Source organism: Hyperolius riggenbachi, chromosome 8 (genome assembly GCF_040937935.1).
Source record: "Hyperolius riggenbachi isolate aHypRig1 chromosome 8, aHypRig1.pri, whole genome shotgun sequence".
Lineage (NCBI taxonomy): Eukaryota > Metazoa > Chordata > Amphibia > Anura > Hyperoliidae > Hyperolius > Hyperolius riggenbachi.
In genome coordinates this window covers 170076784-170095036 of record NC_090653.1, presented here as the reverse complement: position 1 = coordinate 170095036, position 18253 = coordinate 170076784, and the positions used below count along the sequence as shown (strand labels likewise).

The 18253-nt window shown below is 43.9% G+C and overlaps 1 protein-coding gene across 2 annotated transcripts in view; it reads right to left on the bottom strand.

Annotated features, from left to right (window-relative positions):
- OPHN1 (oligophrenin 1) overlaps positions 1–18253 on the bottom strand; it is a 331531-nt gene that overhangs the window by 158996 nt on the left and 154282 nt on the right. The window contains exons 9-13 of one of the 2 annotated variants that reach the window (XM_068247665.1): positions 11675–11804; positions 11469–11495; positions 11096–11196; positions 7105–7196; positions 1046–1124 (exon numbers count right to left, since the gene is read on the bottom strand). In XM_068247665.1, the coding sequence (XP_068103766.1) occupies positions 1046–1124; positions 7105–7196; positions 11096–11196; positions 11469–11495; positions 11675–11804 (429 nt within the window). The remainder of the gene's footprint in view (positions 1–1045; positions 1125–7104; positions 7197–11095; positions 11197–11468; positions 11496–11674; positions 11805–18253) is intronic. The other variant, XM_068247666.1, reaches the window with a different exon arrangement.

Here is an 18253-nt window from a genome sequence, read left to right as displayed (position 1 = left end):
CAGTATATATAGTCAGGGGGTATATGTGCCCGGTATATATGTAGGCAGGGGTATATGTGCCCAGTATATGTAGGCAGGTGTATATGTGCTCAGTATATAGTCAGGGGATATATGTGCCCAGTATATATGTAGTCAGGGGTATATGTCCCCAGAATAGGTAGTCAGGTGTCCCCCCAGCATGAGGGGAGCAGCGCAGTGGAAGGAGAGCTGTGAGCAGCGGTGGGGAAGGGGGGCAATCTCCCTCCTCCTTCCCTTACCTTAGGGCTCTCCATCCCTCGCTCTCCCCTCCAGAACTAATGTGCGGGCAGCCGGCAGCGGGCGGGACTTACCTCTCCTCGTTCCGGCGCTAGCACTCCACTGCCGCTAGTCTTTTCTAGACCACAGCAGCGGCACGCAGATCCGGTGCCGGATCGAGGAGAGGTAAGTCCCGCCCGCTGCCGGCTGCCCGCACATTAGTTCTGGAGGGGAGAGCGAGAGATGGAGAGCCCTAAGGTGAGGAAAGGAGGGGGGAGATGGCCCTCCTTCTCCACCGCTGCTCACAGCTCTCCTTCCACTGCGCTGCTCCCCTCCACACATGCCAGGGTGGACGGCGTCTATGCTCAGGAAAAAGTAAGTGGACGTCGTCCACCCGCGTCCACGCCCCACTCGACCCCTGCATATTGGGTGCCTGCTACCTTTATACATATTGGGTGCCTGCTACCTTATCAGTTCTTTCTAAGTGGTTTGGTAGGAAATAAAAATATGCCTGTAATTCAATTGTCAAATGTAGCACGCTGTGATTTTATGCTATACTAGTAGACCTAAGCTGTTCAAAAACGGCTCTAGGTCTGTGTCCAAACCTCCCCCCCCTCCCTCCCTCCTGTGACCGCTGCCACCGCCGCACAGTCAGCGCGCATGTGTAGGATTTAACAGAAATAACATGCAAGGAAAATAACTGTAGTGTAAGTTGTATTTTAAGAGCTTCTATTTAAGTTGGGTGAGAGTTGCCACTCTAGGGATAGAATACAGCAGTACGTTTTCTCAAACTGCAGGCAAACAGACTCACCGGTTCTTTACCATCCATGGCTTCAATCCACAGACGTCGGTTGGTTTCTGAAAGGGCCTGAAATGTGATGGTAGCTTGTCTGAAATTTAGAATGATGGAAGTTTATTAACTCAGTTCACGAAACAGAGACAATGGCCCATATACAATTTCATATTCTCTTTAAAATAACTATTAAAGTGTACCAGAGCCGTAAAATTAAAAAGATTTTATATATACCTGGGGCTTCCTTCAGCCCCATTCGCCCCGATTGCTCACACGCCGCCGTCCTCCACTTCCCGCAGCTTCAGGAACCAGGTTCGCACCCTTCCGGCAGTCGGAACCAGTCTGGCGTAAGAGGAGAAGTGGCGTCTTCTACATATCTCTCCAGGAGCTGCTGGAGAGATATGCAAAGAGCGCACGTCTCCTGCGTAGCTGGTCACAACTGACGTCTGTAATGGGACCCAGTTCCTAAAACTGCGGGCAGCAGAGGGCGGCGACGTGGGAGCGATCAGAGTGGATGGAGCTGGAGCAAGCCCCAGGAATGTATAAAATCTTTTTAATTTTACAGCTCTGAGTCCCTTTAAGCATTTAACAATTGAAAAAGAACTAAGAGTTGGTGAAAATCATTTTCAGTATTTTCTCACTTGCTGGTGGTTCATAAAGCATTTTTTGACAAGGTGTGAAAATATCACCTAGGCGAAAACTCAGGAGAAAAATTGAATTGTATATTGCCACTTAAGGCCTCAATTCACAGAGCTTTATTAACCATCTTAGCGGTATGGACGAGCTCAGCTCGTCCATCACCGCCGATGGCTGCCGCTCAGGCCCTGCTGGGCCGATTTTGCTCAAATAAAGAGCAGCACACGCAGCCGGCACTTTGCCAGCCGCGTGTGCTGCCCGATCGAAAGAGGGTCCCCCCAGCCGCTTGAGCCCTGCGCAGCCGGAACAAATAGTTCCGGCCAGCGCTAAGGGCTGGATCGGAGGCGGCTGACGTCAGCTGACGTCCATGACGTCACTCCGCTCGTCGCCATGGCGACAGGAGAAGCCAAACACGGAAGGCTGCTCATTGCGGCCTTCCGTGTTACTTCTGGCTGCCGGAGGCGATCGGAAGAACGCCTCCGGAGCGCCATCTAGTGGGCTTTCATGCAGCCAACTTTCAGTTGGCTGCATGAAATAGTTTTTTTTTAATTTAAAAAAAACCCTCCCGCCGCCGCCCTGGCGATCTTAATAGAACGCCAGGGTGGTTAAACACTTTATCAATGTTTGATAATTTACCTCATTTTGAATTCACTAAGGTGTTATATATTTATCGAATGTTTTACCGATAAAACGTTCAATAAATATATAACACCTTAGTGAATTCAAAATTAGATTTTACCCATGAGGTAAACTATCAAACGTTTGATAAAGTGTTTGATAAAGCTCCGTGAATTGAGGCCTAAGAACTGCTACACAGGACAACCCAAGAATATTGCAAACCTCAATAGTAATCATTCCCACTTGAAAAACATCTATAAATGCATTAGACCTTTTACATGCTGTCAGTCTAAACTAAAAGATAATTACTGTAAGTGGTTTCCAACAACATATTGTAAAAATACGTATTTTCAAATTGCTACTGTTCGATTCATTAAAAGAAAAATGTTTAAAGAGTCAGCCATACTATGTCAGGAAAAAAACACATACCTCACTAATATTATGAATTCGAAACTTAGGCTGTTTGGATGTTTGTCACTCAATCATGCAACAATTGCTGAACGGATTTGAATGAAATTTGGCACACACACAGTACATTACCTAGAATAACATATAGGAAACTTTTCATCCCCATAACCAAAAAGTGGGCGGAGACAAATACAAATTTCACTGGGAAAATGTAAACTGCAGCCATTCTTACACTGTTTATGGTAAGATTCTCAAACTTTGCACAGTTGGTCACTGGGTGACTGGGATTAATATTCAGAAACTATTGATGTTCAAGGGGCATATTTAATTGCTGCCATTCTTGCAAAGTTATTGGCACAAGCCTCAAACCTGGTACAGTTGGCCATTGGGTGACTGGGGTTCAAATTCAGAAAAGAGGGTGGAGCAGCAAACAGCCAATCAGACAGAGGCGCCAGGTGTTACCCGGACCTAATACTGTTGTATGCTCCTATGTTCATTGCCTGAGGAAGCGGGTTCAAACCTGTGAAATGTGTTGCTGCCCCCCCTTTTTGGAGTATGCCAATAAATTATATTTGAACAGATAGTTTGAATAGATAGTTTCTAGTGTCTGCTTACAGGAGGTAAGTCCACCGCTGCCTCCCAAGCATTTTTAAACATTTTATTTGTTGCTTTTATCCCGTTGGCGCCTCCGATTTCCTATACTAGCATATATTATCCACCCTTGGTGGAGGGGAATACCCCTTTCTTCTATCTACAGAGAGCGACTTCTTGATCCTGAGTGAGGACAGGACTAATCTCCTCACCTGCCTACACAGTGGTTGCCTTGGGAGGTAACCCTGCTTTGTGAGTATAACTATTGTACTCTTTTCATTATCCAACTTTTACAGTACTTACTACACTATATTGGGCTCTCGGTTTCCCTTTTCTGTAATCAGATTTGTTTCATTTCAGTGCAATTATTGATGCCAAAGACTGCAAAAAGCTCACAAACTAGGTAATTGAGTAACTGTGTGTTTTGGGTTAGAAAAAGTGGACAGAGCCAACACCAGCCAAATACATACCCGGGCAACGCCGGGCCATCAGCTAGTAAGTACATAAATACTTGCTCTACTTACATAATAGATGTACTGCACTGTCCACATTTTGATTTCAGCTAATTTTATATAGTAAATAAAGAGAATTCTGTTCCTGAGGGTTTCCATCTTGGTTCCCTCAAGCCGATTCCATATCCTGATGTAATTTCCTACCTTACTTCCCCGCCCCCCCCCCTCCTCCGGCATCTCCCTCCTCCCCACAGCATTACAGAGCGCAGTGGAGAGGAATAAAGGCAGCGCACAGAGACCCACCTCCTGCTAGTTCCAGGCTCTGGAGTTCCCATGTATAAGCTCTGCACTACAGCCACCCTGTAATTCCTCCCTGCTGTGCTCTGTAATGCTGCAGGGAAGAGAGTAGTGCGGGGGGATGAAGATGCCGTGGGAGTGCGGGCCGGACGGTGTAATTGACAGCACACTACAGGAGGGGGGCCGTGGACAGGGACAGAGTGCAGGTGTCAGGCCCCCTCCCTGCATCCTAGCAACCTGCACGACAGGATCCAACCAGTGTTGTGTCAGCACCATCTGACATAACAGCGGCATAGTGGGGCGGCCAGAGAGGGACACTGGCATGGGAAGGGAAAACATTAAGGGCAGAGGCTTCAGCCAATAAAGCTGAATTAGCTGTATCGGGGGAGGGGGTGGAGATAAGTAATCGAGGGGAGAAGAGTAAAGAAAAAAAAATCTGGCATGCACTGCAACTTCCATTGTGCGGAGGATGTACAAAATAAAAGACGAGGCGTGGGGAATGATATTCCTTTGAAATAGAAAAGTAAGATTGTTTTTGAGCTTTTGGATTGCCTGTTTAGCATCCCCTTTACTTATTTAACAGATAGAAATAGAGAATTGATTTTGGATTTTATGCCTGACAGTTAATCTTTAAAGAGAATCTGTATTGTTAAAATTGCTCAAAAGTAAACATACCAGTGCGTTAGGGGACATCTCCTATTACCCTCTGTCACAATTTCGCCGCTCCTCGCCGCATTAAAAGTGGTTAAAAACCGTTTTAAAAAGTTTGTTTGTAAACAAACAAAATGGCCACCAAAACAGGAAGTAGATTGATGTACAGTATGTCCACACATAGAAAATACATCCATACATAAGCAGGCTGTATACAGCATTCCTTTTGAATCTCAAGAGATCATTTGTGTGTTTCTTTCCCCCATGCACTGAAGTTTCAGGCTGCTCTTTTCTTCCTGCAAACAGCTTTGCCCTTGTTTGTAATTCCTCAGTATGTGAAAGCCCAGCCAGCTCAGAGGACGATTTATCCAGCTGATTAGAGCAGCTTCTCTCTTCTCTCTTATCTAAATAACACACAGGCAGTGTGCATAGAGGGGCCAGAAAGGGTGAGTTCATAGCAGAACCACAACACTGAAGAACTTGGCAGCCTTCCAGACACAGGCCGACAAGTCTGACAGGGGAAAGATACATTGATTTATTACAGAGACTGTCATAGTAGAAAGTGCTGCAGTTAGCCAGAACACATTAGAATAGCTTTTGGAACATGTAGGATGATAAAAAACAGGATGCAATTTTTGTTACGGAGTCTCTTTAAGGGATCTTCAATCCTTTAAGGGACATCTCAATGCTGGGGTCAGCATGCTGAATCTTTTGTGAGCTAACATTTATGAGGTATTTACTTTACAAGTCTGTAATTGTAATTTGAGAAACCACCTCACAAGTTACCTCGGTAGTCAGTCATTTTAGTTTTCCATGTGGTAACAGCCTTAGTGAATTGACATTTGACAAATTGTTTGGTAAAATCTGTTTTCTGCTTTACAACATGCGGCAATGCTTTGTGAATTGAGCACATAAAGTTAATTGCATAAAGGGCCAATGACTTTAAAATAGTACTAGTATTTGCTGAATTCTTTCTTTACTGGTGATTTTCAAACTTTGGGCCTACCTTACAAAGCATTTTTTCTACTGACAGAAACTGAATCACAGTCTCCATTCTAATGCATGGTGCATGTAGGATTTAAATGTTGGGTTTGCTTTGAAAAACAGGTAGGTGGAACAGACAGCCCATAATCATTTTGGTATGAACCAAGTCATTAAGGTTTCTCTATAGTTTCTCATATTAGATAATACAAGCATGAGAAAATACAGCATCTTAAAAGAACACTTTTGCAAAAAAAAAAAATTTAAATTTAAAATACATGCAAACACAAATAAACACAAATAAACAGTACATTTCTCCCAGTAAAATGTGTTATAAATAACTTTTATCCTATGCAGAAGTAACAGAGGCGCCAGCAGAATAAAACAAGAACCGATATAAAAACAATAAAATCAGGTGGGTAAGGGTGGACTTACCTCCCCAGAAGCCAAACACAACCACTGTGATTAGTATAGACAACAATATTTGCCCGCTTCCTCAGGTAAAATACAAAAAAAGGAGCAACTCAGAAGTAGTGCAGTTAGGTGTTGTCTATACTAATCACAGTGGTTGTGTTTGGCTTCTGGGGAGGTAAGTCCACCCTTACCCCCCTTATTTTATATCGGTTCTTGTTTTATTCTACTGGCGCCTCTGTTACTTCTGCATATTGTTATCCACTTGGTGGAAGGGTGTGAACACCCCTTCTCTTCTACTACAGAGAGCGACTTCTTAGCCTGAGTGGGGACAGGCCTAATATCCCCATATGTACAAAGAGTGGTTGCCTGATACCTTGGCAACCCACATTTGTGAGTATATCTCTATCTGCTTATCACAATTGATCTCAAATATCATCGGTAATACACTATTGGGGGCTCCCGTTTGCTTTTTTCTTTGTTTTACATAACTTTTCTCCTATGTTAAGGTCACATACAGTAGGTAAAATAAATGTGACAGAATCGATGGGTTTTGGACTAGTCCATCTCCTCATGGGGATTCTCATGGTGTATGTGCTTTTTCAAAAGCACTTAGTGAATGGCTGTTGCTCGGTCCAACTGCCAGAATAGAGTGCAAACTGGTGGTGGTGGTGGGGGGCCTGCATCTTTGTATAGATCCTCTTCAGGGAGTGCTTTTGTAAAGAATAAATGAAATGCTGGGAATACCCCATTAGGATATGGACCAGTCAAAAACCTTGTCAGGTCCATCAAATTTCTAGTTACTACTGTAATTGACAGCAACATAGGAGAAAAGTAATTTATAGTGCATTTTACTCTGGAAAAAATCTACTCCTTATTTGTATGTATTTACATTTTTAAAGTTTTTCACGCTAGTGGTCCTTTAATTATGTCATCTCATCATATCATAAAATGACAAATAAAAGTATCATCTATTCTATGTCACAGGTAAGCCGTAATACACTACAGAATTGAAAAAAAAGTACTACTCACCTCTCATTGGTCTCTACATCAAAACAAAATCTCTTATCAATGGAATCACTCTTCCTTCGTATGCAAGACTTCAGGGTTAGCTCTTGGCCAGCCTAACAAAAATAAAACAATGAAACAACTATGATTCCTATGGAATACTGGTGGGAAACAACTGAATAAAACTAGGTATAACAAGATAGCAGTGATGTGAGGACAGGAGGTCAGTAATACTGACAACAGCAACAGCAGTGGCAGAAGCCTGTGGTTTTCTGCCTTGTGACAGATGGTGATGGGGATTATCACACAGGCTTTCTTTGCAGACAAACAGGATTAGAGTGTCACTAGACACAGACACAATTACAGCACCTTAATGATGTAATAATGTACATACAGTGCAATCTCTTATCTACCACACATTCAATGTGTATTCCATAGATTTCAGGAGGAAAAAGGTCAAGGTACAATTATAACTACTTTATACAAATACAAAATATTAGCAAGATATTGCATTTGGTTGTTCTAACCAGACAAACAACCAGATGATAGTAAAAAAAACTGCAGTCATTTGAAAGTATAATCAAATAGCTTATGCACACATGTAATTAGTTACTATTGTTGGTGTTCAAATCTGGATTTCTTAATTCAGAAACCCCTATTACAGCACACACCACTCTTCAGTACCTCAGTTAGTGGAGAGGGTCAGGGGAAGGTCACTCACGTGTAATCCGTGCCACAATTCAGAACACTCCGATGCTTCCTCTTTCAGGCTTGGAAGGAGAAAGCATTGGAGCCACATGAAGTGTGGTATGGACCGCAAACCCAGTGACCCTGTCCACTAGCTGATGGACTGCAGTGTGGTGCGCAGTGTAATATAAATTAGTAAATCAAGATTTCAACACCAACACTATTAGTTACAATTTAACATTTGACGATTCTCGCTGGATTAAAGACATAACTGCGCTTTGCATTGTGCATAGCTGGCTTCTTGGTTGCTATGGATTTTGGACTTATGGACTTTGCACAATAATAAGACTTAGTTAACAAGTGAATGACCATTAATATAAGCCTATTACAATTGAAATATTGTTGACTTATTCTTATTATACTAGTCATGTGGCTATTAACCCATTGCTGTCCTCATTAATTACTGAATTAACTGGAACAAACAACCTCTGAAAATGTTTACACTTTCAGATGCTTGTTCCACAAGATGGACAATTCAGCTAAATAATCATAAATTATAAAATGCATGGAGAGTGTTACCCAAAGCCATTTGTCTGCCTCTCAACTCACATTAAATGCTGATGCCTTTATTCAAAATGAATGGCACAATGCATTGTAATGATGTGATAGCGTTATTGGGCTCTTGATGGGTAAAAAGCAAAAACTGTAGTTTTCATTAACAAGTATGAATAAACTATCTATAATGCTCTGTATAAAAATCCATACTGATTGAACGATACACTGATCAGCAAGTGCTAGCTGATTGCATTAACGACTTGCTCAGGACACAAAATATATCAACAGACTACATGAACATCCACACAATATACTACTGTGCTCCATCAATGCCTCATAAGATAGCCATGCTGCTGTGATATGGTTCCTCTTTTAGATTGTATTGGCACTGTGCACTCTTGTTATTGTGAACACTTGCTTCATGGTGCATTCATATTAGGTTCATGTGGCATGCAGTTTGTGAAATAGATCACAGCACTGTTTTTAATGGGAAAGCACAGCACTGCTGCCTGCTTACAATTGTATGCTGGAATTAAAGAATTTGCTTTGATCCATTAGGAGCCCAGTAACTCTTTCAGCAATGGCAGCTCCAACTCTTCCGTCCTTTTAAATTCCCTTTAAAAAAATCCATTATATTTACTACTTGAATAACATGTCAATTTCAGACTAGACTGAGGTACTTGCTTGGCGCACTGCTCTATTAGTCTCTATCAGTTTTTCTCCCGCCTCTCATTTTGGGTGAGGAGAAAAGAGAAAACAGATATAGTGTCCAGTTCCATTGTTCCAGTATCTTGTACAGGTACACAAAATTTTCCTCTAAGAAATGAGGTACGTGAGGGTGCAGGCTAGTGTTGTACCAGTTTTACTGGTTCAACTTGGTGGATTGATGTCTTTTTTTTTTTTAAAGCAAACTATGTAACTGCTTTTCCACAAAAAATATATAAGCCTAATTTTTCAGCACAAAAAATTTGCTGAAAAGTTACCCACTCGGCTTATATGCAATCCAGTGGAGCAAAACAGATGGTGGAGCAGTTTCTGTTACTGGCAGTGGAGTGTAAGGATTGAGCACTAGTGATCCTGCTCTTACCAGCTGGCTCCCTGCTGTGTCTGTGCCCTGCATCCCCTGCAACATGGTGTGCATCTGTGTCCCCTGGTGGTTTGTGGAGAGGAGTGTGCAAGCAACGTGTCAGGTGCAATGATCGGGGATTCTTCTTGTGTGGAAATTGCTGTGTCTCAAATCTATGACGCCATCTAGTGGCCTCTTGAGACACAGCTGTATCATCCTTGGGGCACATCTGTCTATGGGGAGGGGGCTGACTTGTACTGAGGGCACATCTTATCAACGTGGAGAGGACTATACTGGGGAGGGGGCTTATACTTGAGTCAATAACTTTTTCCTGGTTTCTGAGGGAAAAGTGGGTATCTCGGCTTATACACGGGTCGGCTTATATGTGAGTAAATACATATGGACCATATGTACTTGAGAATAAGCCAACATTTTTAAACCTGAAAATCAGGCTTAAAAATAGGGTCAGCTTACCTGTGCATCAGTAGCACATGAACCCCCACCCACGCATTCTTAGGCATCCCCATGTGGTTTAATCTGCCCCCCAATGCAGAGAGGTCAGTGAATGAGGTGGCATACATTTTCCCCCCAGGGCCGGCACAGGTTCCTATATCTTTATACGTCTTGCTAGACTTCTGGGACATTAACTTGCCTAATGTGACTCACTGTCACATGATTAATTTTGCTGTCTAAGAACTCTGACAAGAGGTCTCAAATTGAGCAGGCTAGAACCAAGACTTTACAGGATATAAAGTATATTGGCTAAACCAAGGCACGGTTATCAGAGAAAAAAAGCACACCTCCAAAACATGAACAAGCAGTCTGGTTCTAAAGGGAAGAAAATGTTTACCAGTACAGGTGAAATTTGAAAAATTTTAATATTGTGCAAAAGCCCATTTATTTCAGTCAACTTAAAAGGTAAATCTAATATATGAAATAGTACCCTTTGCAGGTGTTTTGGCTTAATTAGCCGATTAGAGTATGACACTTTGAGCCTAGAATATTGAACATTTTCACAATATTATAAGATTTTGATTTTGGGGTTCTCATATGCTGTAAGCCATAATCATTAAAATTATAACAAATAAAGGCTTGAAATATCTCGCTTTGCATGTAATGAGTCTATTTCATATATTAGTTTCACCTTTTAAGTTGAATTAATAAAATACATGAACTTTTGCACAATATTCTAATTTTTTGAGTTTCACCTGTATTTAGGAAGAAATGGTCAAACACTATGTACTGTACATGGATTTTCTTGGATCAGCAATATTAATTCAGTATGTACTTGCAGGTGGATTTATTCTAATGCACATTTATTGGGTAATGGGTATGTTTAGAGGCTATTAAGTGTTATGGGTTATGTGTAGAAACGTCATTGAGGTTTAAAGTGGATCTAAATTATTAGTAGCTTCTCAAATGCCTCTTACAGAGTGCAATAGGCGGCAGTCCCACTACTGCTATCAAAGGCTCCATTGCTAAGCAGGTGGAAATGTTGCCAAAAAGCATTTTAAATGCTTTGGCACTTAAAATCCGCTCCAGACAGCCCCCTCCCTACACACACGGTCTTCATATCAGATTTATTTAAAAGCAATGCTCTGCTTTGATGAATTTGGAATGTTTCTTCATCTAGATCAAATAATAAAGTCTTTATCTTTATTTCTGTCCTTGTCACAATAAAGTATCTAGTAAAAACAAGAGACTCACCTGCCGGGAGCCTGGTCTCTGTTCCACAGGGCACATGCTTAAACTCTTCCCATCCTTCTCATATTTGCAGTAATATTTAACCCAGGAAAGACCAAGAGCCCCTGAAAGCCATAAAACAGACATTCAATTGATGCCAAGATTTAGGAGATTTCTCACTGTTCAATGGAACAATAATAATGTAATAATAATAACTGAGGCTTGCTTGGTGGCAAAATGGACTAGCAATGGAATTAACAGTGATGTATATACACTACAGCAAAACTAGTATGATAAATGTAATGGAGTGTAAAGTTGCATACACAGCCATGAAAACAATATCTGAAACTGTGACAGAGTGTATGGTGGTATAGACACAAGAAAAATATATTTGAACCTGAGCAAAGTGACATAATATTTCTCCCTTAGTAAGCAATTTGAGAAAAAAAAAAGAAAAGGCAAGAAACATCAATTCATCAAAAATAAAATACATTTCCACCCCTCTGAACACTGCTATTATGCAGCCTTGTGCCTGCCATTAATACATTTTACATTGCAGAACTTGTGCAATGTCTCCCCCTAGTGGCTGAAAATCTACATTACTTCTCTCTTGTGAAAACAGGTATCCTTCTATTGTGCTTTGTCCTTTCAGCTTGCAGATCAAAGGTGCATCAGTCATTCTCTTTTTCAAATCCTCCATCTCTTCTCGGGTACTAATGAAGTGATTACGAGTCTATTAAAGAAGAAGTTATATGATGGTTAATACTATTATATATTACCACTATTGCCATAGTTTAAAAGAAGCAGTATCTTTCACTAGCATCAATTTGCAATAACTCTTACACTGGTTATGCACAAATGTCATCATTCAAAAGATTAAAGGATACCTGACATGAGGTAAAACTAGGTAGGCACATTGGTATATTTTTGCTGGGTTCACACACCTCTGTGCATTGACCATTCCTCACCTCATTCCGCCCTCTTCCTGTAATAACTTCTGAAAAAGTTGACTCTTGTCTTAAAGCGGATCCGAGATGAAAAACTAAATAGAACAAGTGACTTGTCTATATATCTTATCTAAAGTTTAGATAGTTTACACAGCAAATCTAGCTGCAAACAGCTTCAACAGTATATTAATATTTTTTCCTGTGATACAATGGGAGCAGACATGTTTTCTGCTTGTCACTATTACACAATTACACACACAGGCAAGCTTATCTGTATCTAGGCATGCTAATCTGCATATTCTGTGAAAACTCCACTCTTATCTCCTCCATTACACAGGCAACCGATCTGTATCTGCACCTCAGCTCTCAGATTGTGAAAACTCTGCCTCTGAAATCTATAGCTAGTAACACCCTTTTCACCTGCCCAGACTGAAATCCCACAATCCCTTGCAAGCGCCAAGGCACTCTGGAGAAGCTGTGGGTGTGGTTTGTTTAGTTTATAGGAAATTAGGGTATTAAAACAAAACAAGTATTTGGCTTGAGGAATGCCCTATAAACTATATGTAAGGATCACAATTATGCAAGGAGTAAAAGTTCATCTCGGATCCACTTTAAGTCAAATTTTCAAACAGGAAGAGGCAGGCTTGGGGCAGGGAAGTTGAGGGAATGGGAGGGTGACAGGAGGTAACATCACAGCAAGCCTGCCTCTTCCTGTTTGAAAGACAACATTTTTCCATCATAAAGAGTTTTATCGGTTAAAAATATGTAGAGCATACATCCAAATAACCGATATAATGATAGATTGTACAACTTGAAAGGAGAATGACATTGTTTACAAAGTTTACCCCTTAGCAGTCGTTTACATAACCATATAGGAAGACAGCAAGGCATAAGGCTTTAGAGAAGTATCTGACCAAACCAGGTGGCCCCTGATAAGGCCTCCGTCAGATTAATATTGATTTACTCAAGTAGGTTGTTCTTTAATATACCAATATGATTTATAAATGAAACAATATATAACCTAAGGAAGACAAAAACATAACGGAGCTATATAGCTTGACAACAAGTTACATTTACACCATGAAAAAAAAAGCTGATCTGGACATTGGATATTTATAGTGAGACCAGATAACATCACTTATACTATATCATGAGATACCTTGGGCTGTACCTTATTACTAGGCCCATATAGTATGGCGCCATCCTTATTGTTAGTGGAATTATGGGGAGATCCATGTATTGGGAAATTTGAAATTTTCATATGATAGAAAGAGGGATGTTCTCATTTTTTCTTCCATATGTAGGTTAGTTCGAACATTGGCTATGAGGTGTGATAAGTTGAATTCTTCTTGTGATTTCTGGTTGGTGGTAATTAAGTGTAGAGCACTTAATATAATATGACAAATAGGTGGCTGTAGTTTCCTAGGAAACTTGTCACAGTCTATTTGAAGGCGTGCCATTTGGGAAGTGAGGTTGAAGTTCGGTAACAAGGAGTGGTGAATTAGGAATTCGACTTTGGTCCAGAGATTAGATATTACCGGGCAGTCCCAGAACATATGAGTGTATGTTCCTATGCAGGGCAGTTTCTAGGCTAAAATGCACCCAGGGCGAGGGTGTAAAAAATGCGCCCCCACGGAGCCAGGTATAGGTGCCCGCAGTATAGGTTAGCCAGGTCTAGTTGCACTCCGTATAGGTCCCCACAGTATAGGTAGCCAGCTATAGGTCCCCCCCAGTATAGGTAGCCAGGCATAGGTACCCCAGTATAGTTGCCCCCAGTATAGGTAGCCAGTATAGTTCCCCAGTATAGGTTAGATAGGCAGGCACCCCCGGTATAAGTTAGATAGGTAGGTGCCCCCAGTACAGGTTAGCTAGGTGGGTGCCTCTAACATAGGTAGCCAGAATAGTTGCCCCCAGCATAGGTTAGCTAGGTAGGTGGCCCCAGTATAGGTTAGTTAGGTAGGTGCCTCCAATATACAGTGGTTTGCAAAAGTATTCGGCCCCCTTGAAGTTTTCCACACATTTTGTCGTATTACTGCCACAAACATGAATCAATTTTATTGGAATTCCACGTAAAAACACCAATACAAAGTGGTGTACACATGAGAAGTGGAATGAAAATCATACAGGATTCTAAACATGTTTTACAAATACATAACTGCAAAATGGGGTGTGCATAATTATTCAGCCCCCTTTGGTCTGAGTGCAGTCCGTTGCCCATAGACATTGCCTGATGAGTGCTCCGTACCACATGCACCATATCTGTGCCATAGTCTGCGCCGTGCGGACCACCCCACGCCCTTTGACTCGTGCCACGCACTGTGCCAGGCCGCTGCCTCTTTCCTACCTCCATCTTCTGGTCGCCCCTTACACTGTGCTGCCTGCTTATCCCACCTACCTGGGCCACACACTGGGCCACCTACTGAGGAAATTGGGCCATGAGCGCGAAACGGACTGCCACCCTCTCCAGAGAAGCCCTTCTTGAATGGGAACTCCCAGACAGCCCCAACCTAACACTGGGCTCACCCCTGTGGGATGCTGTCACCGCACACATCGAATACCTCTCCACCAAGCGAGCACCAAACAAACGCCGCCACAGAGGAAGAAGGGCGGGGGCCCAGGTCCGACTGAAAAGGAAAGGCCTACGCTCGCCTGTTTCTGCCATCCTACTAGCAAACGTCAGTCACTCCCCAACAAACTGGACGAGCTGCTCCTCCTTCTCGACAGCAAACCCCAGATCAGCAAGAACACCCCTGTTCTCTGTTTTACCGAGACCTGGCTGTGCGAAAGCATCCCCGACGACTCCCTACAGGTACCAGGCTACAACCTCCTAAGAGCAGACCGTGATGCAGCCCTCTCTGGGAAAACGAGAGGCGGCGGAATCTGCTTTTACATAAACACCTCCTGGTGCTCCAACACCACCACTCTCCACAAGGCCTGCACCCCGGATGTTGAGCTCCTTGCCATAAACTGCAGGCCCTGGTACTCTCCAAAGGAAATTCTCTTCCCTTGTCCTCGTTGGGGTCTACATTCCACCCGATGCATGCTCCAAGTCCGCCCTGCATGTTGTCAGTGGCTGTATCTTGCGGTGGGAAACAGCCCTCCCAGAGGCCCTGTTCATCATCTTGGGCGACTTCAATAAAGCGAACCTTCGGCACGTGAGGCCCCTCTACAAGCAGCACATCACCTGCCCTACCAGGAACTGTAACACCCTGGATCACTGTTACACGGTTCACAAGAACGCCTACAAGGCCACCCAAGGAGCCTCCCTGGGAAACTGACCACAACACAGTACACCTGATTCCCCTCCTACAGGAGGCTCCTAGGGACTTCAAAGCCCATCACCAAAACCGTTAAAAAATGGACTGCGGACGCCAAACCGCAGCTCCAAGCTTGCTTTGAAACCACCGACTGGACGGCTCTGGAGGCACCTACCCTTGATGAATGGGCCGAGAATATCTCCTCCTACATCACCTTCTGCGAAGAAGCGTGTATCCCGTCCAAGTCCTTTAGGGTCTACCCCAACAACAAGCCCTGGTTCAACGAAAGGCTTCACCGACTTCGGAAACGCAAAGAGGAGGCGCACAGGTCTGGCTCCTTAGAGGAATTCAGAGAAGCTAGGCTCGCCCTGAAAAGAGAACTGCGATCGGCAAAGAGGGCCTACGCTAAGAAGCTGGGGCTCTGCCTTCAGTCAACCAACACACGGGAAGTATGGAAGGGCCTGAGAGCAGCCACAAACTTCAAACCAAAATCCCAAACGGCGACCCCGAGCCCTCGACTGGCGGAGGAGCTCAATGAGTTCTACTGCAGGTTCGAGCAACATTCCAACCAGCCCGTAGGCAAATCCGCATCGACCTCTGGCGTACTCGGCGCCCTGGCTCCTAGCGCTGTTCTGGAATCAGAGGTACTCCGGCACCTCCGGAAGCTGAACCCCAGGAAATCTTCCGGCCCAGACGGCGTGTCCTCTGTCTGCCTACGAACCTGCGCCGATCAGCTAGCCCCTGTGCTCACCTCCTTATTTAAGCAGTCATTATCTGATGGTACAGTCCCCTCCTGTTTCAAGAGGTCTATAATTGTACCAGTCCCAAAAAAAACAGGCAGTTCCGAGCACAATAACTTCCGCCCAGTGGCCCTAACCTCTAACATCATGAAGCTCCTTGAGCGGTTGGTCCTTGCCCACCTGAAGAGGTCCACGGACGCCCTTTTAGACCCGCTCCAATTTGCATATAGGGCAAACAGATCCGTGGAGGATGCCATCAATGTCAGCGTGGCACACATCACTGAGCACTTAGACAGGCCGGCCTCCTATGCCAGGATCCTGTTCCTAGACTTTAGCTCAGCGTTCAACACGATCTGCCCTGACATCCTGATCACCAATCTGACACAGCTCGGAGTTGATCCCACTCTCCGAGCATGGATCAAGGACTTTCTGACAAATAGAACACAACAGGTGAAGCTTGGCAACTATTACTCCAGCATTCGAACCACCAATACTGGGGCTCCACAAGGCTGTGTTCTGTCACCTCTACTGTTCTCCCTTTATACCAACGACTGCATCTCATCCGCTGACTCTGCGAAGGTCATCAAATTTGCAGATGACACCACCATTATTGGCCTTATTGGAAGCAACGGAGAGCATGAATACCGGAGCGAGGTCGAGAGAATATGCAACTGGTGCAGGGAGAACAACCTAGTTCTTAACACAGCAAAGACTGTTGAACTAGTTGTAGACTTCAGGAGGAACCCTCCCCCTCTCCCGCCTGTCCTCATTGGAGGAACAGAAGTTTCTATAGTGTCATCGGTTCGGTTCCTCGGCACGACTCTCACCAATAATCTGAAATGGGGGCAGAACACCACTAAAATTCAAAAGAAATCCCAGCAGAGGCTGTTCTTCCTGTGCCAACTGAAGAGATTTGGCATGCCACGGGAGCTGCTGGCCAGCTTCTATACTGAATCCATCCTCTGCTCCTCAGTCATTGTTTGGTACGCGGGCCCAACGGCCAGTGATAAACAAACTGCAGAGGGTCATAGCTGATGCAGAGAGAATGATCGGGTCTCCTCTTCCACCTCTTGATCTCCTCCACTCCGCTAGATTGAGAAAGAGGGCCACCATGATCTCCCGCGACCCCTCTCACCCTGGCAGCTACTACTTCAAGCTCCTCCCGTTGGGCCGCCGCTTCAGGACTATACCATCCAAAACCACCAGGCGGAAGAACACCTTCTTCCCCCAGGCCGTTCGGTCACTGAACTCTGACCTTCCCCAGTCCGGCCTGCACTCGTAATTGCCGGGTCGGCAGCTGGTCCCCGTCGCTGCCTCCTCGGTTCTTATCCGGAAACGGGGGCCCTTTACTAGCGTCTATCGGCATCACTATCTGTATATCTGATTACTGCATTTCAAATTGTATGTGTTGTTGTATCTGTCTATGCCATGTGTACCACAAATAATTCCGATTATGGCTCTTGCTGTATTTGGCGAAATAAAACTGATTCTGAATCTGATTCTAACGACCAAATAGAGTGCACCTGTGTGTAATCTAATGTCAGTACAAATACAGCTGCTCTGTGACGGCCTCAGAGGGTTTCTAAGAAAATATTGGGTGCAACAACACCATGAAGTCCAAAGAACACACCAGACAGGTCAGGGATAAAGTTATTGAGAAATTTAAAGCAGGCATAGGCTACAAAAAGATTTCCAAAGCCTTGAACATCCCACGGAGCACTGTTCAAGCGATCATTCAGAAATGGAAGGAGTATGGCACAACTGTAAATCTACCAAGACAAAGCCGTCCACTTAAACTCACAGGCCAAACAAGGAGAGCGAAGATCAGAAGTGCAGTCAAGAGGCCTATGGTGACTCTGGACGAGCTGCAGAGATCTACAGCTCAGGTGGGGGAATCTGTCCATAGGACAACTATTAGTCATGCACTGCACAAAGTTGGCCTTTACGGAAGAGTGGCAAGAAGAAAGCCATTGATAAAAGAAAAGCACAAGAAGTCCTGTTTTGCAGTGGAAGAAGGTGCTCTGGTCAGATGAGACCAAAATGGAATTTTTGGCCAAAATGCAAAACGCTATGTGTGGCGGAAAACTAACACTGCACATCACTCTGAACACACCATCTCCACTGTCAAATATGGTGGTGGCAGCATCATGCTCTGGGGGTGCTTCTCTTCAGCAGGGACAGGAAAGCTGGTCAGAGTTGATGGGAAGATGGATGGAGCCAAATACAGGGCAATCTTGG